This window comes from Polypterus senegalus, chromosome 2 (genome assembly GCF_016835505.1).
Source record: "Polypterus senegalus isolate Bchr_013 chromosome 2, ASM1683550v1, whole genome shotgun sequence".
Lineage (NCBI taxonomy): Eukaryota > Metazoa > Chordata > Cladistia > Polypteriformes > Polypteridae > Polypterus > Polypterus senegalus.
The window spans coordinates 201633469-201656238 of record NC_053155.1 but is presented as its reverse complement, the minus strand read 5'-3'; the positions used below and the strand labels follow the sequence as shown (position 1 = coordinate 201656238).

The 22770-nt window shown below is 36.2% G+C and overlaps 1 protein-coding gene across 1 annotated transcript in view; it reads right to left on the bottom strand.

Moving 5' to 3' along the window:
- LOC120524451 (cilia- and flagella-associated protein 47-like) overlaps nucleotides 1-22770 on the bottom strand; it is a 644864-nt gene that overhangs the window by 470112 nt on the left and 151982 nt on the right. The window contains exons 29-34 of the mRNA XM_039746304.1: nucleotides 21448-21646; nucleotides 20042-20251; nucleotides 14717-14817; nucleotides 12678-12821; nucleotides 7821-8037; nucleotides 175-390 (exon numbers count right to left, since the gene is read on the bottom strand). Coding sequence (XP_039602238.1) covers nucleotides 175-390; nucleotides 7821-8037; nucleotides 12678-12821; nucleotides 14717-14817; nucleotides 20042-20251; nucleotides 21448-21646 — 1087 coding nt within the window. The remainder of the gene's footprint in view (nucleotides 1-174; nucleotides 391-7820; nucleotides 8038-12677; nucleotides 12822-14716; nucleotides 14818-20041; nucleotides 20252-21447; nucleotides 21647-22770) is intronic.

Genomic DNA, 22770 nt, shown 5'->3' with positions numbered 1-22770 from the left:
CCCAAAGAGATACATTCAGAATGTAACAACTTCACAGAATTTTGAATCAGAACAGGTACCCAAATCAAGTCTCTGAAGCTGTAAGGAAGCAACAAGGTGTTATGATACCACACTGTGGCACCAATTATAATAAGTTAAATAAATATTAATAATAAAAACACAGCCTAGCCTTACTTTAAAAAGGTGATTAGGCTGGAGTGCTGCCAGTGAAGCTGAAGAACTCGCTTTGTATGGTCAGTGGGCAATGCTTGTGTTGTAGTAATTCCTTGTAACACTTGGCCACTCAGATGGAACAGCATGTCATAAACAGTGTTAGCTTCTTTTCCTCGACTTGAACGAAATGAAGACTTTCGAACTGATGAACCCGATGACTGATTTTTGCATACACCACTGAAAATTAAAAGTAAAAAAAGAGGTTTTAATCTGAAAATTACTGTATAACTGCTTTATTTTAAACAAAAATTTTATTTTGGTTTTATATAAATCCAAATAACAGATTATGAGAAGGAACCTAAATAACACAAAATGTACTTGTTCATGTCTTTTCTGAACTTGAAATAACATTCACTGTGTTCCTTAGATTTATTAGTATTACAGTATCAGTATATATTCTAGTACACTCTTTATAATTTTGCTAAGGTGAGCCAAGAGGTGCGATACAGGCTCCTTTTTACCTATACCTGTCACACTATGTAATACTTCCTTCCATCATGTTTGCCCTCACCCCAGACATTTGAAATAATATACAGTTGTGCTTGAAGGTTTGTGAACCCTTTAGAATTTTCTATATTTCTGCATAAATATGACCTAAAACATCATAAGATTTTCACTCAAGTCCTAAAAGTAGATAAAGAGAAACCAGTTAAACAAATGCAACAAAAATATTATATTTGGTCATTTATTTATTAAGGAAAATGATCGAATATTACATATTTGTGAGTGGCAAAAGTATGAAAATTTAAATCCTTCTTTATTATAGAATGTGGCGTGAAGGGGACCCTCCAGATCCCCAACACCCAACACAGACTGACACAGCCACAAGTCTCTGCTAACAAAGGCTTTTCATTTTGGCTGTGGGAAACTCTTCCTAATAGTTTTCCATCACCAAAAGGCAGTACAATAAAAGCAGCACACAACAATACCCTTTTTGTTCTCCCTTTTTCTTCTTCTCCTCTGTCCCTCTCTCTCTGCCTCCACTCCTCCCATTAAGCTTCATCTTCTTCCTTCAACTCTGGCTCCTGGAACTGTGGCAGTGGGCTTATTTTATGTGACACCCAGGAGTACTTCTGGTGGCCAGGTAGCATGTTCAAGAAGCACTTCCAGGAGAGGCAGAAGCCCAGCAAAGTAGGGTTCCCTAGTCTCTGTAGCACCCCAGAACCCAACAGGGCCAAGCCCACAAATTCAAAGTCCCAGCATGCCCTGTGGGAATCCGGGCTGTTGTAGCTACCCAAGGGGGCTGTTATCTAGCACTCCAGGGGAGATAACACCCTATGCAAGCTCTTTTCCCCAGTCATTCCATTATGACAGCATCCCTGCCAGGTAAGTGTGCTGGCCGTCTGCCACAAGAACCATTTATAAAATTTACTTGCCTTCATCAGATTCTAATAAAACATGAAATCATATATTATTTTAAATGCAACATCATATTTATTTTAATATATTTAGAGTAAGGCATTAAGACAGTAGAAATCTAAAGTAGAAAACACTGAACGTATAGGCACCTGTGAAAGAATATCAGTCTACACAGTCTGCATTGCATCAGATGATGATTATTTAAGTTAATTTTCATAATTAGTCCATCAATTTACACTGTTATTGGTGCTACAGTACATAACAAAGAATAAGACTGTTTCTCCACATTTTTAATATTAGGAATAAAGTGGAATTTAATAAGGTTTGATAGCTTGGTCTAACTCACTTCTAAAAGATTCATCAATGTCATAATATATGCCCTGGACTTCATTAATGCAGTACCATGTTCTTGGTCATGATTTACTCTTCTTTAAGCAGAAACTCAATTATTTAGGACAGCAGTGGCAAATAATGCACCTGACACAATCAGCACAATGTGTATGTACGTGATGTATATTCATTTTTTCCTTCATTCATTTTCCAACACACTTAAACAGTTCGTAGGATTAATCCTTACTGTAAATGCTACTGTAAAATTAAATCATTATAAAAACATAATTTTTGTAATTTCTGCTATTTTACATTAAGAAGTTATAAAATGTACTTTATATATGTGAAAAACTGTTAATAAGATCAAAGAATGGTCAGAAAGGAATATTGCATTAGTATTAACTGGGCTACAAAGATAGCAAAAGGTTGAGAATGGAGTTAATTGAATTCAGTTTAAAACACCATAATAAAAAGAGTATATGTATCAGATTATATATTTCATACAGTTCACCCCACACTGACAGAAATATCTTGGATTAGACTGTACTTGTATTTCAACATCATCAACCGAATGTTTTGGATATGTCCCCTACTTAAAAGTAACTGGATCTTTAGACCAGTGGCATTAACTTCTCATATCGTGAAATCTTTTGAGAAGTTAATTAAGAGACAACCACTTAACAAAACTGGGCGGTTTTGGGCCCTGACTAATCTGCATACAGAGCAAAGAGGCATATAGAGGATGCCACAGCAACATTTTTGAATTTACTGTATAAGCACTTGGAGGGATCAAAAAACCACACAAGATTGCTGCTTATAGACTTTTTGTCAGCTTTTAACACAATTCAGCCCCACATTGTACTTGACAAGCTGATCAACTCTGTTTGTACTCTAACTTGGTGAGTTGGATTCTTGACTTTATAATAAACAGAACACAAAGAGTTAGTATCAATGGGTGTTTCTCTCATAGCCTAAGAACATCTGTTGGTACCCTACAACAACACTGTCTATCTTCACTTTTGTTTATCTTATATAAAAATGACTTCAGGAGTTAACACAAAGACAGACATATCCTGAAAATTTCAGATGACTCTGCATTGGGAGTCTTTTACAAGATAAGGAAGCAATGTGAAGTCAACCAAAATGACACATTTTATTGGTTAACTGAACAGAATACAATCTGCAAACTTTTGAGTCACCTAAGTTGTCTCTTTATAAAATGTGTAATTTTGCTTGACTTCACATTACCTCCATAATGGCTAACACGGTACAATACCCTACTATTACAAAATAAGGAAGACAGCCACAGACCTATTGTCAATGAGTTTGTACAATGGTGTGATCACTCTAATTTACAACAAAATATTTCTAAGACAAAAGATATGGTGGTAGATTTCAGGTGCTCTCCACCATCCAATGTCTCATCTTTAATTAAAGGGAAGACAGTAGAGATGGTAACAAACTAAACTTTGATCTTAACACAGAGCAAATTTGTAAAAAGGGGCAGTCATGACTTTTCTTTCTTAGGAAACTCATTTGTTTTTAAGTGGACAAAACCATAATGACACATTTTTATAAATCCTTTATTGAATCCATTGTTACATTTGCTTTTACCTGTTGGTTTGGCACCCTGAGCAATAAGAATATAAACCATCTTAACAACATTATAAAAAATGAGCAATAAAATTATTGGTTCACAGCAAACCTCTTTCACTGAAATTTACTGCAAACAGGTTAGAAAGAAAGCCAACTCAATTCTGTCAGACAGTAGCCATCCTGTTTTCTTTGAGTTCTAGATGCTGCCATCAGTCTGCAGATTTAGGTTCCCAAAGATAAAGAGCAATCGGCTTAAGAACTCTTTTATTACTAGAGTATAAGCATTTTAAATTATGTTACTAGTAGGGATACTGAGTTATTCTTATTATTCTTTTTTGTACTAATCTTGATTGTGTCTTTATACAATAACATTTTTGTCAAATGTTGTGTCTTTGTTTTCAGGGCTACAAACAATGTACAGTAGTTGGGTAGTGGGCCCATACTGCAACAATCTTGTATAGCTTCTTATTTCCAGCTAAGCTGAGAGTCATTGTTAAACACATTAAACTTTCTTTGACAGAACAAATGTAAAAGAGACCCCTTCCTATTATTCATAAACTTGAATTTGAGCTTTAAAAAATAAGTATGTTGAAGTAACCTTTGGAAACTAATTTGCCATTAGTAAAATAGGACAATAGAGAGAAGAAGGAGAAGTATTAGTTTTGCTAAAGCCTTGTACACACAACTAAATATAACTCCCAGAAGAACAAGATTAGTTATTGCTCATACACATTAAAACTTCAACATAAGAAATATGTGAAATCAGGCATATTTATCCATGTCACTTTACTCCATTTTGTAGTTGAAAAATACAGGTATTACAAAGCCTTTAGTATAAACTTCTGTTATGTGATCTTACAGCAGAAAATTTTAAAATAATTAATAAAATTATTTCTAAACTTGGAAACTAAAAACACATAAGAAAGATGGGCAGTTTTCAATAATTGATTGAATAATAGAATTCATCTTAAAAGAACAGATACAATATTCATTAGTAAGTAGTATGCACTTGCATCAAAGGAAAAAGCATTTTGAGTGCTTATGCATAAATTATGAAAACAACATATACAATTATTCATAAGGATCTAGTATTTACTTACATCAAAGGAAAAAGCATTTAGAGTACTTATGGATAAGTTATAATTTTTTATATTTTTTGAAATTTTCAAACTTTTATTTGTTTCAAGTTATCGTTACAATACATAGACTGTTCCTCAATAAAACTAAGTAACCTTTTCAATAGTCTTAAAAAAAACCCTTCTCCAAATGTAAGAAAGCAATAATGGGAGACAGTACTGTAAAAATTAGTCATTCAAGAAAGCCAAAATGGCTAGGAGCCTTATAGCAATTACATAACTAATTAAGAGGTGCTACTGAACAGCCTAAAAAGTATAAATTGTGTCTTTTAGTGCATATTTATTGATCTCTCCATTATCCACTTGTCTTACTCTACTCAAGGTGTGTAACCCTATCCCAGCTGCACTGAGCATAACACTGAAATCACACTGGGTCAATTTAAAGTCACTAATTAACCTAAAATATGTTTATAATGTCAGGTATAGCAAAGTTTCTAAAGAAATATCCATGCAGCTTGAGGCAGTGTGTACAAACACCATAAAGTCAATTCTTGACTCTGGGTTCAAAGCCAGGACTCGCTAAGGTGAATAAACCACTGTGTCACCAGGCTATTGTAGGCAGTCATGAAGTTCAAATATTACTCAATGTGTTACTGTGGTCTGTATATTCAAATGCCTTAACTCATATAATCTGCTTATTAAATGCTAGCCATCAGAGTTGTAAAGAAGGCTATAATATTGGATGGGTTTGCTTCTGTGTATGAGTGTGAGGTGTGTATAAATACCGTATATATGTATATTTATATATGCACCCTCCAAAATTATTCACAAGTTAGATGAGGTTTTAAAATTAATATGCATGTTTATTTTTCATCAAATATTTCTCTGTGTACTTTTAATTCAAAAGCTGTATTCTTGTCTCATCCACTTCATAGTTCTATAGAAAACAGGAATCATTTCTTTAGACAGGAAATGGTGGAGATTTGAACTTAACTGTTTAAGCAGATATTCTAGCTTACTTTAAGGTACAACTGTAACCAGAGTACAATTTAACCTACTACCTAATCAAATAAATCAGACTGTTTAAATTAGTCTTAATTCATTTTTTTATGCAATGTGTTGTTCAATAAAGTAAAATCACTCTTTTAGCTTTTCTAAAAGATCATATTTTTCTAAAGGCCATTGATGTCACAGTTGCTTCCATCCCACCAGCTGTGCTAACAAAATATATAGCATCAGTCTCTTGCATTTTAATGATTGAATTACAGTAGCAATTTCCATGGACTGAAACCAAAAGTAAAGTGGAACTAATGCATCCTAAACATAAGAGACTATAAAACAATTTATCTAAAAATAAAGAAATATTTAAAAAAATCCAATAACACTTGGTTATAATATCATATTCTGATACGGTGGGATTAGGTAGCTGAACTGCATAACACAACTCAGCTCTGCAGGATGAGTACAAACACTGATCCTCTGTGAGTGTGCTTCTTACTTAAACAGTATTCTAAAATTAGAAAACTATAAGCAGATGTACTAACACTTGTTGATCTGACAGAAGCCATGATCTACATAAATACACATCTACAGTATTTGATATTACTTTAACCTCGTATATCATGTGTAAGGACAGGAGAGAGCACAATTTGTGATCGGCTGCATCATTTTTTGTCATATACTTGTGTTTGGCTCCTACAATAATATTAAATACTATACGTTACATGCAGCTCCACCGACATCGTAGAGAAATAGGACAAACTTTAAAAATCAATAAACAAAAAGGTAACGCTAGTTAAGCGGTGGCAAGTTACGCTCCAAAACACAGAGGTAGAACAACTCCCCACTCCTGACATCACACTTCCCCCTCCCCTCGGCCCACAGCCTCTGTCTTGGTGTGGTATAGCGAATCAGCGGCTTCCGAAAAACAAGGTCAGGGTTTTTATTTTAAAATCCGTATAGCTGTTTCGTTCTCTGTGGGCGCGATTGCACGACGACGGGGAGTTAATGAGGTTATTGGAGCGAGTCGCACCTGAACGTGTGGGTGCGGTCGTTCTTGTTTGCCTTATTGGCTTCCTGCGGTGTGTAATTAAGACACTGTGCCCACAGAGGCAGGGAGATATATAAGTGGATAAATGGTGGAAAAAGATAAGGGAAATCGGAGAGGAAGAGAGAGAAAGGCGAAAGGTTGATGGAGAGAGAAAAGCAGATGCAGTAAGAGGTCGGAAAACAGCAGTCAGGTGGTGACGGTCCGGCCACCTGGAAGGTGGAAACGCCATGAGCTGGGGTCCTGCAAAGGAGCGTTATTCTGTTGCGCTCTAGGGGCTAGTTCGTCCCACTGAATGTACCAGTGAGTGGAGTGAGCAGGAGAAGTGCCCTCCCGAAGGATCTGAGGAGCGACTGTGGGTGTGCGAAGGATCGAGGGAGGAGAGTTGACCTCGGCGGTCTGGCAGTGACGGAGGTTAACTGAAGGAGCTCGTGGTTGTTGGTCTCCGCTGGCCGCGAGTAATGGTGAGCCGGGGAGAAAGAGACGGAGGTGGGCTGGAGAGTAAACGGAGAGAAAGAGACTGCGTTTTAATTGTTGCATAAATTAACCTTGCGTTTTAAAGGATTTATTGTTGGTTTTAACCCCACTGGACACTTGATTTTATGGATTTATTTATTGAACTTTGACTTTGAACTTTTGCACTTTTTGATTTGATTATTGTTTTAAATAAAAGCACTTTATGGAATATCCCCTGGCCTTGAGAGATTTGTCCCTATTTGTCAGCTCATCTTGGTGACATTATCGACGGTGTTGGGTTAAGGGCTCCCGAATAGCGATGGGAGCGTGGAGCCAAACCCGCATCGTCACACTTGGATTAGCTCAAATATATCGTTCCTGCATCCGAACTATAATACATATCACAATGAGAGAAATAACAAAATCAACTGGAATGTTCAAGCAAATTCAAGCAAATCTAAATCCATTAAGCAGTTCTCTCATTAAAAGCGGACAAACATACAAACAGTCAGACAGACTGTTATTTATATATAGATGATGACTAAAACATACATATCTGCTGTCAGAATATATGATGATGAAGCAGCACCCTAATACCTGATAAGCTATTGCATAAAATTATACTTAACTGTCTTTGATCAGTAGTATTACAGTGAAATATACTTTCCCTTGAAAAGTTTCTCCACATAAAGAAAGTAGGACATTATTATTGGGAAATGAGAAATTTTAATAAAAATACTTACCTTCGAAGGGACTCTGGAATAGAAATAGGACGAGGACCTTTTGGCCATCCAAACAGACTGAACCATTTCTGCACTGCATACAGCATCATCCGAAAAAAATGTCCTTCCTCTGTGTTCTCCATAGGAAAGGTTGGAAATCCAAAGATATTCTTGAAGCCTTGTTGGTCTATCTCATCACTCTTCTTAACACTTCCATTTAGATTTTCTTCAGCTGATTCTAAAAACAAAATCAATAAATAATGTGTAAAACATGGAATTTGTCCAAAGTATCTTTTCAGTTAACTCTAGTGTAATTTAGTTTTTAAGACTTGTTTTTATATTCTGTAAACCAAACTACATAACAAATGTAGTTTGCATAACAAAATGTAATTATACTATTTGACTTTATTACCAGTTTAAAAACATTACCAAAACAATTAAGAATTAGAAACTTGCAAGCAAGCTTGCTCAGTAGCTATATAGTTTAAAATCATATGATATTAAGGTGTTTTATCAAATGTAATAAAGAAAAATGTAATATTTTTATATATTACACAGGTCCAGAGGCCTCATGTATAAATGGTGCGTACACACAAAAATGTTGTGTACACCTATTTCCATGCTCACATCACGATGTTTAAAAATTAAACTTGGCGTAAAGCCACACACATTCTCACAGCAGCCTCCCCCCTTTCGTAGATGGAGGAGCACAAGAGCAGGAGTTTTTAGAAGTAATCAGTGACTGTTTTTTAACTTAGCATGTTAAAGCACCAACATGGGGTGAAGCCTGTCTGGATTTAGTATTCTGTAATAATCAGGATAGAATTGAGGATGTAGAGGTGATTGAACCACTAGGGTTAAGTGACCATAATGTAATACAATTCTCAGTGTTTTGTAGGAGTGCAGATGCAAAGACTAAAACTCTTAAGTTGAACTTTGGTAGGGCTAATTTTGAGCAGATGTGACAAAGTCTAAGTAGGATACACTGGAATAAACGCTTTTAAATGTGGAGACAGTCGAGGAGCAGTGGAACAGGTTTAAAAATGTGTTACATGTAATGCAGGACAGATACATACCTAAATTTAGAATTAATAGGAAACTAAAAAAAACTCCATGGTGGATTAATAAAGATTTAAAAAAGAAGTTGCAAAGGAAAAAATTGCTGTATAAGGCATATAAGACTGAATTATAGAGCGTATGAGAACATGAGGGCAACCATTAAGAAGGATAACAGGGAGGCTAAAAGACAGTTGGAGAGGAATATAGCAGATAAGGCAAAAGAAGACCCCAAGAGATTCTTTCAGTATTTAAGTAGTAAAAGAACGGTTAAGGAGGAGGCCAAGTTCATCAGGAATAGTAAAGGGGAATTAAAAGATACAGACAGTGAAATAGCAGATGCCCTAAACTTACATTTTTCTGAGGTGTTTACAAGTGAGCAAGTGGATAACCTCCCAGAGGTAAACGTGAGGGCTCTATTCAAGAAGGGCGACCTCAATTGGGCGCGGCGAATAAAGGCCCGCGTAAATAAAGGCGAGCTTCAAAAGGGCGGCCTCAATTGAGCGCGGCGAATAAAGGCGTTCGTAGATAATTTAGTTCAAGGAAGACCTACAGAGACACTTCGGAGCGAATTAAATCAATTGTCCTTGATTATGCTAATAGACCACATCTCGAATATTTACGTGGCATTGCACATAATCTACAGCTTCAAGTGTAACACAACAATGAGTAAGAGCAGAAAACAACGAAATATAGAGAGCTTTAGAAATAGTTTGTTAGAAGTTCATGCATTAATTAATTGGATGTTTTAATATTCTTGCTTTTGCCTTTTTATACATTCAATCATTGCCTTTATCTAATAAATTTTGCAATAATTTTGTTGCATTTGCCTTTATTCGCTGTGCCCAATTGAGGCCGCCCTTTTGAAGCTTGCCTTTATTTACACGCACCTTTATTCGCTGCGGCCAATTGAGGTCGCCCTTTTGAAGCTTGCCTTTATTTATGCGCCCTTATTGAAGAATACCAAACGCGACTACTAAGGAGGTACTGAGGGATTTGGAAATTGTAGAGGAAGAAGGGCTGCTCAGATTAAATAAGATGAAATCAAACAAATCACCAGGACCAGATAATATTTATCCTTGTGTTCTTAAGGAGGCTAGTGAGTACATATATACATGCGCACTGGAGAGATTCTGAAGGACTAGAAAATGGCAAATATCATCCCATTATATAAAAAGGGTGACAGGGCAGATCCAAGCAACTATAGGCCAGTAAGCTTAACATGCATCACAGGAAAATTGGTGGAAGGAATTATTAAGGATAAGATTGAGCAACACATGGCAAGGACAGGAGTTATTCTGAACAGTCAGCATGGGTTTAGAAGAGGGAGGTCCTGTTTTACTAACATGCTGGAATTCTATGAGGAGGCAACAAAAGGATACGATCAATGTGGAGCTTATGATATTATTTATCTGGACTTTTAGAAAGCATTTGATAAGGTGCCTCATGAGAGGTTGGGCATCAAGTTAAAAGAAGTGGGAGTTCAGGGTGATGTTCTTAGACGGGTGCAGAATTGACTCAGACACAGGAAGCAGAGGGTGATGGTGCAAGGAACCTCATCAGAACTGGCCGATGATAAGAGTGGTGTTCCAGGGGGTCAGTGCTAGGGCCGCTGCTATTTTTAATACATATAAATGATTTAGATATGAATATAATTAACAAGTTGATTAAGTTTGCAGATGATACCAAGATAGGTGGATTAGCAGATAATTTGGAATCCGTTATATCATTATAGAAGGACTTGGATAGCATACAGGCTTGGGCAGATTTGTGGCAGATGAAATTTAATGTCAGTAAATGTAAAGTATTACAAATGGGAAATAAAAAAGTTAGGTTTGAATACAGAATGGGCGGTCGGAAAATCGAGAGTTCACCTTATGAGAGGGATTTAGGAGTCATAGTGGACTCTAAGCTATCAACTTTCAGACAGTGTTCAGAAGCCATTAAGAAGGCTAAACGAATGGTAGATTATATAGCATGATGTGTGGAGTACAAGTCCAAGGAGGTTATGCTCAACCTTTATAATCCACTGGTGAGGCCTCATCTTGAGTACTGTGTGCAGTTTTGGTCTCCAGGCTACAAAAAGGACATAGCAGCGCTAGAAAAGGTCCAGAGAAGAGCGACTAGGCTGATTCCAGGGCTACAGGGGTTGAATTTATGAGGAAAGATTAAAAGAGTTGAGCCTTTAAAGTTTAAGCAAAAGAAGATTAAGAAGTGACATGATTGAAGTGTTTAAAATTATGAAGGAAATTAGTACAGTGGATCGAGACTTGTATTTTAAAATGAGTTCATCCAGAACACGGGGACATTGTTGGAAACTTGTTAAGGGTAAATTTCGCAGAAACATTAGGAAGTTTTTCTTTACACAAAGAATGATAGACATTTGGAATAAGCTACCCAGTAGTGTGGTAGACAGTAAGATGTTAGGGACTTTAAAAACTCGACGATGTTTTCTTGGAGGAAATAAGTGGATAGGACTGGCGAGCTTTGTTGGGCTGAATGGCCAATTCTCGTCTACAGTGCTCTAATGTTTGTGTGTGAAACATTTAGGGTCACGCATGCTCCAGCAAGTGTCTTGCAGGATGCAGGAGCAATCCCTGGACAGGGGAGGCAAGGACAATCCCTGAACAGGGCGCCAGCTCATTGCTACCGCTATGCCACAATGCTTTAATGCATTTCATCTTGAAATCTTGTTCAACGAGCTGTAATATCATGAATGTATTCAGTGTGGCGCTCAGTGCCTGCATGCTCCTGTCTGCGAAAGAGAAAGCCCTTTTAAGAAGCACATAGAACACATAGAATACGAAGCATTTAATGTACAACTTTAGTTACAATGGGATTTGAGAAACTAGTAAATTAAATTTTAAGATGAAGTTTACGACGTTCCACTTTAATGACAAAATAAACAAGATTAATGAGGAAATTTCGAGATTAAAGTCTACATTTTTTTCTTCAGTGTCCCTGTTTTTTTTTTTCTTTTCTCCCTGCCCTAATATGCTTCCATATGACACTCAGGCAGTGGGCTATGACTTGCATTTTTATGTCAACTTCAACACCTAGCCACTTCTTTTTTATTTCGGGCACTAAGCGACTTTCTGAACTTGAACTTTTGTGGCATTGTATTAAGCTCCTTCTGTTGCCTCGACCACTGCCTAAGTCACCAAAAAGTGTGCTTTTCCTTGCCTCCACTTAACTGAGTAGGACCTCCATTTCACATTTGGTAAAATTCTTCTTTTTTATATGTGCTTTTGCCATTGTCTTTTAACAAAAGACTGAACTGAAAGGGTTATTTATATTGATTTACATATTCAAATATGCAAAATTCTGGAAGGAGTCAGGGTGGGGCAGCAGGTGTGTGCACGTGTGTTATATTTCATACTGACCAGGTTTTATGGAGTGGAAGTGCGTGGAAGTTTGCTTACACACGGTTTTGTGTATCTAAATTTTTTTGTGCGTACGCACATTTCCACTTTTGCCCGTGAGCCATGTTTTAGTGTGAATTCTACGCACAGCATTATACACGAGGCCCCAGATGACTGCATATTTCTCTGTGCCTACACAAGTCTTTATCTGGGTACTCTGCTTTTTCTCACACATCCATATAACAGGTTTATTTGATGATCTGCCAAATCCAAAATGTCCCTGAATGAGTGAGTGGCTTAACACAAAAACTGGAAACTTGCTCAGGAAACAGTCCTTTTTTTCCCTTGAAAATGAACAATACAAAAAATTTCCTTATGGAACTAATTTCAGAGTTGCACAATAAGTCAAATGTGGTTATAAACACAGTTAAGCAGACACATACGCACACAACATACTTACCTGGAAAGGATTCATCACATGTTGAGCTCAGGACGATGAAGGTTGAACTTGAAGAAGTACTTCGAGAGTGAGTAGCAGGGGTGTAGCATGGATGAAGAATAGCTTCTCCGGTGTTCTGTTTGCTGTTTACACCATTTAGACAGCCTTTGAAACAAAAGTAATTACCAAATCAGTTTTTATAGTTGCTGACTTTGAGAAATAGCATCTAAAAAAAAGTTTTCTTTGTATTTCAACATGAAACGAAATTTATAAATAAATAAGCATTGGCAATAAACAAGCACTTACCATACTTCATTCTTCATTCTGCTTAAGCTGTCAGGTCATGTTACTTTGGTGCAAGTTTGGGTTTATACAAAACAATTCAATTAATTCCTACAGAACGCATTTCCAAATATCTGTAAATGGTGGTTTACAATAACTCTAAATAAATAACATCTGAAAGACATGCTACAAAAGCACCAAACCTAATGCAAACACAAGCTTATTCCTCTGCTGCTACAAATATCATATATTGTACTAGATGATTGTATTATATTGTTTTACTGTATATTGTACTTTGAGTTGAGATTATTTTGCTATAGTATGCAGTTGAATATAATGTAATTTAATCTACATGAAAGAAAGAGTTCTGGTACCTCTTCATCTCAGTATGGCAATAAATTGTTTTGTCTGCAGTAAAACATTGTACATTGTTTAGTACAGGGTTGTCTTGGAAGCGAAAACAGCAAACCCACATAACTCTAGGTAAAAAGATTAATTGCAAAAACAAATTGTGCCCTTCAGATTAAACACACACTCACTTTTCTGGCAAAACTTCCCAAAACCCCTCATGAATATTGACAAGTTAAAATATGCCAATGTTGTTCAGTAAAGATGATGACAGTAGAAACAATATAAGAGCAGGGCTATGCCCTCTACTATGTAATGACACTTTTTATATATATTATATCGGTACTGGTAATACTCCACATGTCCTTTTTCTGATATCATATTCAGTATGTATCATAAACAGTTGGCACTCTGACTTAAGCATTTTTTAAATTCACTTTTTGATATTTGTTTGAGTGTGTTTGTATATGTTATTTCTAGGTAACTTAGTGCAAAGTACTCAACTTGAAATAAGAGCAGCTCTTATAGATGAAGCCAGAACTGCAAGAACAGCAATATTCTCTGCAACAGCAATACTGAATGTATGGAACAGCTACTATTATCACTGTTACAATTAAAAAGGGAGGGAGGGAAGCACTGTTATATTTCTTTATTATCATTTGGGACTCAAAAGTACATCAAATTAAAGTGACCATAGGTAATTAATTATTAAATATTATTTATATGTTTCCCCTTTGATGGACAGTCACCCTTGCCCAGGGTATTCTTCTTGCCTGTACCCTGTGCTCGTTGGAATAGGCTCCAGCCCAACGTGACTGTGCTTAGGATTAAGCGGGTTTGGATAAGGGTAAGGTATGGTATTTATACCTGTATTATTTCAATATATTTATTAATTTTGCTTATTTTCTTCACTTTATGAAATGATACAGATATTCAGTTAAAAAACTTTTAAGTATAAAAATGTGTGTATATGGAACTGGACCTATAATGAATCAAACATTTTATGTTTGCTGTATGCTAATACTTTATACATCGATTTTCTAACATATTTGTCCCATTATAAGCTTACAGTATGCCTGTCCCAGCTATAGCACATTCAGCTAAGCACAAAGTACCAGAATTCAATGATGCTCAATCCCACACGGATAGCATATTTAGTGATTTTAGCTAACTAACTTAAATATTTTTAAGATGTACAAGAAAACAATTGCGTAAAAGAAAACACTCTAAAAAGTACAAATTCTGCATACACTGTGACTGGATGTGAAGTAAAACCCAGGCCTTCGGTGGTTTGAACAAGCAATGTTAATAAGCAAGCTATCAAACATGTATAATTAAATAATATATAACTGGAATATTAGCCATTTGCTATTTTCACCACATTCTATAGTAAATATTAAATAAAGTTAAAGTAAAAATGATCAACATACCACTTTTTAGAACAATCTGTTGATCAGAGAGATGAAGTGCCAGATAGGGGTAAGCAGTCAAAAGACAATTGTCTGCTGTTGCAACAACAGATAGAACAAATCTAAATAAGGGAAATAAAAATATGGTTTCTTTGCATGTTGAAGCAATTAACTTTGAAATTACAGTACTGTTCTTTAAATGAGTCAAAATAAATAACTTAATTTAAAATGACTAATAAAGGCTTTTATTAGAATATTAACAATGCAGCAAAGCAAATACTGTTCAATTGCATTAAACACAAAAACAGAAATGTTTAAAAATACAACTTTAAGTTGTAATTAATAAGCCAAACATATTAAAATAAAATTCATCATTCTCTGATTTTAAAAACTAAGTAAGCAAGCATCCCAATTAGCAAAAATCTGATATCATATTGAGTTGTGTGTATAATGTGCAGAAAACCTTAAATGCTGTTTTGCTTATCTAGATCTTTGTATTAATTTGAACAAATTGTATTTTTGAACTATTTTTAACAATCAGACAGCTGTAATCTAGGGGAAAGATTATTTTACCCTAAATATATAAATAATTATTTTAATAGCAAAAAAGGAAGTTCAGTAAGTACAAAGTAGAAAGAACTCAATTAAAAAAGAAAAAGGTCACAAGATATTTAAGAAAGAAATTGCCGGAATTCCTGCCAGTGAACAAATAATAAAGAAAGAGGGGTCAGTGCATCCGGGACCAGCAATAATTAATTTAATATATCAAAATGACAGTCTGTTCTTTGTGGCAACATGACACTAGCTAAATGCTTAACATTAACATAACGATATAAGCCAGAATTTCTATTCATGCTGAAAAACAAAAGCAACAATAGACTGACAATGTTTACACTTTTGATCCTTCATCAGTTTATCAACAAATGAAACTTGTAGTTCTAATTTTATTTTTTTAGCATGGATTTCTTTTTTTTTACTTTAAATTTAATTCAGATGATTCTGGCACAACCTGCATAACATTACCATTTTTCTTGAATGAAGCACACATCTTACCAATTTTTGTTCTGTGCTGTTAACACTAGAATGACCAGAGCCTACGAAAAACTCGTAAATCCAGCCCACCTTAAATCCGTTTGCACCTCTCCGTCAGCGTCTTTTGTCCTGTAAATATGCCGATTAAGACAAGCAGCAAGCAGCCTGCTATTCCATCCCCCCGACCATCACAGAACATGCACAAAGTTCTCCCAGCTCATGTCTTGATTATCTGGGAGTGAAGTGCTGGAGTTTTAGAGTGGAAATAATAGATCGTTATTTGTAACACATGCATCCTCCTTTTCTTTTTACATCTACTTTTCTAGTAAGATGCGACGACAAAGTTCCTCTGCAAGGTGAGCCATGAACACTCTTCTTTTCTCAATGGCCCCCGTGCATGCCTTCCGCAGTACATGTGCATTGATCGCCGACAGGTCAAGCTTATTATAGAACATAGCAACTGGCCACCTGCATGTTCCTGCACACACTGAATAAGCTTACGCGTTCTGGTGCATGATGTCAACGCAGCACGGAGAAAAAAAAAAAGAGACAAATATATGGGACATTGGGTATAAATTTATTGTACATTTTGTCATTTACTACTAAAATATGAAAAATGTTTCTGTTTTAACAATGTGTTTACACAGATTACTGTAGAAACGGAACACTCTTGAAATGCATGTGTTCCAAATAACGATCCATTATTTCCACTCTAAAACTCCAAAGGCCTCATGTATAAATGGTGCGTGCGTGTGCACAAAAATATTGCGTAAGAACGTTTTCATGTTTAAATTGCGATGTATAAAACCAAAACTTGGCGTAAAGCCATGCACATTTCCACGGTAGCTCATACCCTGTCGTACGTAAGTTCTCTGCTCGGTTTTGCAGACTGGCGGCACCCAGCGTCAAAGCAGTGCTACTGTTCCTGTGTGGTTATCCTTTCTTTTTTAGATCCACATCCCTGACGCAGCTTTATAAATACACTGAAGTTAACCACATATTGTTTATTAGTTTAATGCAACTGATTGTAATTAACCTCTAACAATATAATGGTCCAAAGAATGGTCAAACTATTCCAAATACCATAACTGCATTAGCGTTGTTACTCTCACTGTACTTCAGATCCCACATCGAATCATCTTTTTCCATATTACTCTCACTACACCATTCTGAGTATTTATATAACTGTATCTGAGTGTGAATCACAGCTGCACAGCAGCTGATCGGAAAGAGAATTATCGGTATACAGCATCAAGCACATGCTGCCTGAGCCAAGCTGTCTATTGAACTGCTCTCATATGACAAACGCTTCAGAGCCTTTCCTGTACGGACCTCGCAATTCAGAAACAGTTTCATCCCAAGAATTCTAAACACACTCAATTAGTCCATCAAGTGCTCCTTGTAGAACTGTTTGTACTTATTTGTGCAATCACCTCACTGTAAACTTGCACTACAGTTATAATATTGCACAACCTGAGCCACTTTATAAAGCATGCATTTACATATGATGATGATATCATTTTTAAGATGAAATGCAGCAAAATATGTTTATTATATTATACAGATAAAACTTTAACTACACGCTGCCACAGCGTTAGTGAGCCACTGGCGCTCTGTTCACTGATTGTTCCTGACTCGCGCTGTATCCTTGCTGGTGCTGACGCAACACTGTAAGGATAGATGGATAGAATAATTAATGTTCCTTAAAAGTTTTAAAAAATCTGCATTCTAAGCTTACAGATGGCTTAACGTCTATTACAGAGCTGATTGTGTGGCGATTAGGTATTTGGAGAAAGAAAAACGAGGACAGGAATTGGAGGTTAGTACGTTTGAAAGAGACAGTACTGCTACAATAAAGTATTTCATTGAAGGCAGCACATGGCGCAGCAAGCATCTTGCATGACACATGAACAATCACTGTGCCAGCATGTTCCCATGTTTAATAACATGCTTTAACTCCTATCATTATGAAATAGATATCACGTTTACATCTCAGTATTTGAATTACTCAGAGAGCTGTAATATCAAAAATGTAATGTATTCTGTGTCCTATCGGAGGAAGAGAAAGCCCAGAAGCACATAGTGATTCACACACATAGAGCACATCGATGATCAAATACAAAACAAAAGCATTTAACGTGCTACTTTAGTTACGATGGGATTGAGAAACTAGTAAATTAAACGATTTTAAGATTAAGTTTATGATGTTCTACTTTAATGACAAAATAAAAGATGTGATTAAAGTGGAAATTTAGAGATTAAAGTTTACATGTCATGCTTCTCTCCACTGTGTGCCTTTTTTTTCTCTGTACCCTAATAAACTTTCCTATGACAGTCAGATGGTGGGCTACGACTCCCCTTTTCATGGCGACTTTGATATCTGACAACTTCTTTTTTATTTCGGGCATTGTGCGACTTTGTGAACATGAGCTTTTGAGTTTCTCTGACACGCTATGTCACTTGATCAACTTCCTTTTGTTGTTTATACCACTGTTTAAACCAACAAATAGTACGTTTTCTTTGCCTCCCTTGGTATTTGCTGAAATTCTTCAATTTTCCCTCTTGCTTTTGCCATTGCCTTTTCACAGAAGGCTATGCTTAAAGGCTATTTATATTGATTTGGATATTCAAAGAGGCGTAATTCTAGGAGGAGTTGGGGTGGGACAGCAGGCGCATGCACGTGCATTAGTTTTCACACTGATCGGGATTTATGTAGCAGAAGAACGTGGAAGTGGGTGAACGCACAGATTTATGCATCTGGATTTTTCTGTGCATACGCACATTCACACTTTTGTGCTTACACAATGTTATAGTGTGAGTTCTACGCACTGAGATATACATGAGACCCCAACACTTCACTCCAAGATAACCAAGGCATGAGCTGGGAGAACTTTGTGCACATTCTGTGGAGGTGGGGGGATGGAATAGCAGGCTGCTTGCTGCTTGTCTTAATCTGCACATTTACAGTACAAATGACTCTGACGGAGTGGTGCGATGGGATTTAAGGTGGGCTAGATCTACAAATTTTTTTTGTAGGCTTTGGTAATTCTAGTGTTAACACATTAAAAATCATTATAGATAGACATGCTGAGAAAAAATTAATACAGGTGAAAGTTGGATAAAAGTACACTTTGCATAAGGATTAGTATGTCTTTTCACAGAATGCAACAGATACAGTATCTATGGAGTAAGTTACTCAACTGCATTACCAGGCCCTTCAGATCTTGTGATGTGATGATCTTGTGTTCACCTTTAGATTATTGTATGATTGATTACGAGTCTAAAATTTTGGTGGTAGTATGTCTTCTAGTTTTCAAATTCTGGCAGTTCTCATTTTGGCATTAATCCCAGTTTTACACTTCAGTTTTGGCTACGGGTTTAAGGACTCAATTCTCAAATAACTGTGGTTTGTTTACTAATAGTATTAAAGGTCATTTAGTTTTTGATTTATTGCAGTTTTTCTTTTGAGTCAGTGACAGCAGTTTTGTATCTAGTTTTGCTGACAGCATGTCTTGCAGTGACTCACCTTTTAACTGTACTGTCAGTTTCACACTCATGTTATATGATGACACATCTTTTGAACATCTGGCTGTTTACCTTTTTCACTACAACTTCAGTTTTGACAACAGCTTCCCTGACCTTTGATACCAAACCTTCCTACAGTCTCCTGAACGAACACCTGGTCTGACTACTCTGACCCATTTTTAGCTTAGTATGATTATATGAATATATATATATCCTACTGCAGGCTGGCACCATATCCAGAATTGACTGATAACTTGTACAGGCTACTAGTTGCAATCAGGAAGGAGACATGAATCATTAATCCTAACCTGCAACCATCAGGAAAAAAAGTCAGCAGATTGGTTTATTTATGAAGTACACAGCTTTTCATGCCAATGAAGTCCTAAATGTTTTGTAAGGCATTTTATAAGGTAAATGTCCACTGTTACAAAAACTATATTATTATTAAAACCAGTATCTGAAATACAATTGTTAAAATTATTACTGGTGCAGTTGCATATACAGAAGCTAAATGGATAGTAGCTGATTAAGAACTAGTAAGTTAATATGAAGATTTTTTTTAACCCTGACAAACAAATATTCCAGAAACTTGACTCACAATAACTCAAAATTCTCTTGTTGCACTGAGAGGTCCCAAGAGGTAAAAACATAAAGATGATTTTCTTCTTTAGTTATGTTTAAGAGGAAAATAAAAGGGCAACACTTACTTTGTATAAAAGTGAAAAGTAAACAGTAAACAAAAACAATAAAATAATATTTTGAAACAATTTCTTTAATTAAAACAAGTACCTCTGTTGATGTTCATCAATGAAGACAATATCTGACACATCAGAAACAGGACGTGAGGATTTGAAGATAATCTGGCATGTCAGAATCTTATTTTTTCCATTTGATAATGTTATTATTTGTTGGCCAGATAGAAACTTTAGAGTGAAAGGTTTAATGTTTGTTCCATCTTCAAGCTCAATTTCTGGAAGTTCCACATTCACAAAGCAATTTCTAAATTAGAGAAAATGTAATTTATTACATGATGAATTGTTGCTGATGTATTTAAACATCCATGACATCCACCCTAACACTGTTTACACTTGGGAGATGATTTACATTACAAAGTAAACTGAAAGCAGATAACAGTAGGAGGGGACCTTCTTCATTAGTATAACAGAAATATTTTGCTTAATTTTATTTTTCTAGCTCTAATAATTACTCGTTTTGTGTCACCAAGATGCAACTTTTCAAATTAACCCTTGTAAAAAACAGTTTCACTGTTGTAAATGATATACTTGATTATCATTTAATTACATATGCCCACCTAATAGCAAGTTGTTACTAATTTCCTCTCAGAACAATCTAAAATTGTCAGACATGTACTCAGAAACTTGCCTCACATTAATTATATTTGTATCATAGATACTGCAAATTAGATGGTGGTGAATGTTGGCTCTGAATATCTTATAAAATCGTAACCCAAACAAGCTTGCCTGGATTGCATGACTGGAGTGACCATTGCATAACTCTGTGTCCCCTATCATGTTCCTAGGATAATTCATAGCTTTCTTGGACTTAAATATAATGTTACCCTACTGAAAAGATCCTTTTTGAGATGGGAACATTGCATCCATTAAAAATGCATTTACTAAGCTCTAGTGTACACATTAGATATAGTCTTCAAACATTGCTTTTCTACAAAAAAGAACATACTGCACTACTAACTCAAAACAAAAAGGTTTTTTTGCAATGGATGAAGTATTCTGTCTCAAGGAACAATAAGTTTCACATTCAGCTATGCCATTTTTACCACAACACAGTTATACTAAGTAGTTATATGTTTCACCATTGCTTGCTATTATAATTTACATATCATGTCAGCCTCTTTTAGCAGTTTATTTCTGACTATAGCACTCATATTTTCTGGATGTTTTTCTAGGTAGTAGCCTGCTCTTTATAGTACCTGTGACATTGCTGTACGCAAAACTCTTAACAACATTACTGTTCCAGAAAAACGAATGCAGATTTATGTGGTGCTATCATTATGCCAAGTTCGAAGGCACTTATATCTCTATTCTTGCATATTGTTCCTCTAAATTGCACAGACACATGATCAGATGATTGTACTGGAATTTACTGCACAGCAATTACTGTATGCGCACAAAAGAAAAGCACCACATTTAAGACTAGAATATAAAAGTACCAACCTGATATACTCTGATGGAATTATGCTAATCATAGCTCCTACTTCTGTTTCCAAAGGTACTGGTGCTAATATCAAACTTGGAGGATCAAAGATGATCTTAGGTATTTTAATGACACCAGACAATGTGATGCTTCTGAAGGGATGTATATAGTCATCATTTATAAAAATTGGGACATTCAAATTATATATTCCTGACTCTCCTAAGGAAGATAAGAAAAAAAACAAGTTGTAAAAATCCAGAAAGCCGTTAAATAGATTGACCACTTCTTAAGAATAATTTCACTTAAATATGTACACTAGAAAGAATATGACCTAACATACTTTTATATCTGCGGTGGGTTGGCACCCTGCCCAGGATTGGTTCCTGCCTTGTGCCCTGTGTTGGCTGGGATTGGCTCCAGCAGACCCCCGTGACCCTGTATTCGGATTCAGCGGGTTAGAAAATGTATGGATGGATACTTTTATATTATGTCAGTTGTGAAGTATTTGTAACACTACATAGTCATGAATAACAAGAAAATGACTGATGACTCTGCAAAATATCTACGCTAAACATAAAATGGTCCAGGTTGGCCCCTTGCTACTGGTTCCCTCCAGGAACCTCTTGGACCAGACATTGAAAACATAACTGGTTGAGCAAGGCAGATGAGGACAAAACATACATATAGCAAGGTGTAGATGCATAAGGTGTTAAGTGCTTTTATTAAAAACCAAACAAACAAGTGGGTCCAAAAAGGGCAGTGCAAAGTTTAATAAATAAACAATCCAATAAAAAGTGAACTGTTGGAGGTTAAAAAATCCAAAGAAATAATCCATTAAAAATTAGGTTAAAACAATGCAGGAATCTCCTTTAAAATTCTCAGTCCCCAGTGCTTCCCTTTGAAAACCAACACCTCTCTGGCTTATCCTACCCGAACCTTGTAGCTCAGAAAGACGTCAACCAATAGGCACAGACACCCTTTCTCTCCTAGCCTATGTCCCAATTTCCGACCTTACAGCATTCCAAGGGAGCCACTGGACTCTGCTCTGCTCCATGCCCATAGCTGCCAATCATTGCTCCACCCAACGAAAGCAAACTGTACTCCCACCGCTGCTATCTCGATGGTTCTTCCCGGCGAGAGTACACTCTCGAGCATGATGGTTGCTGCTGCTATATAGTTGTTTAGCAGGTGCTACCCTTCAGTACCCTCCTGAGCACTGGCTAGACACACTCCTCCCTGGAACAACATTCCCATCCACCTGCTTCTCTCTTAAACCAGTTCACTCCCGCTCCTGCCTATTTTATCCTCACTTCAACCTCTGTCCTTTTTTTCTTTCTCTATGT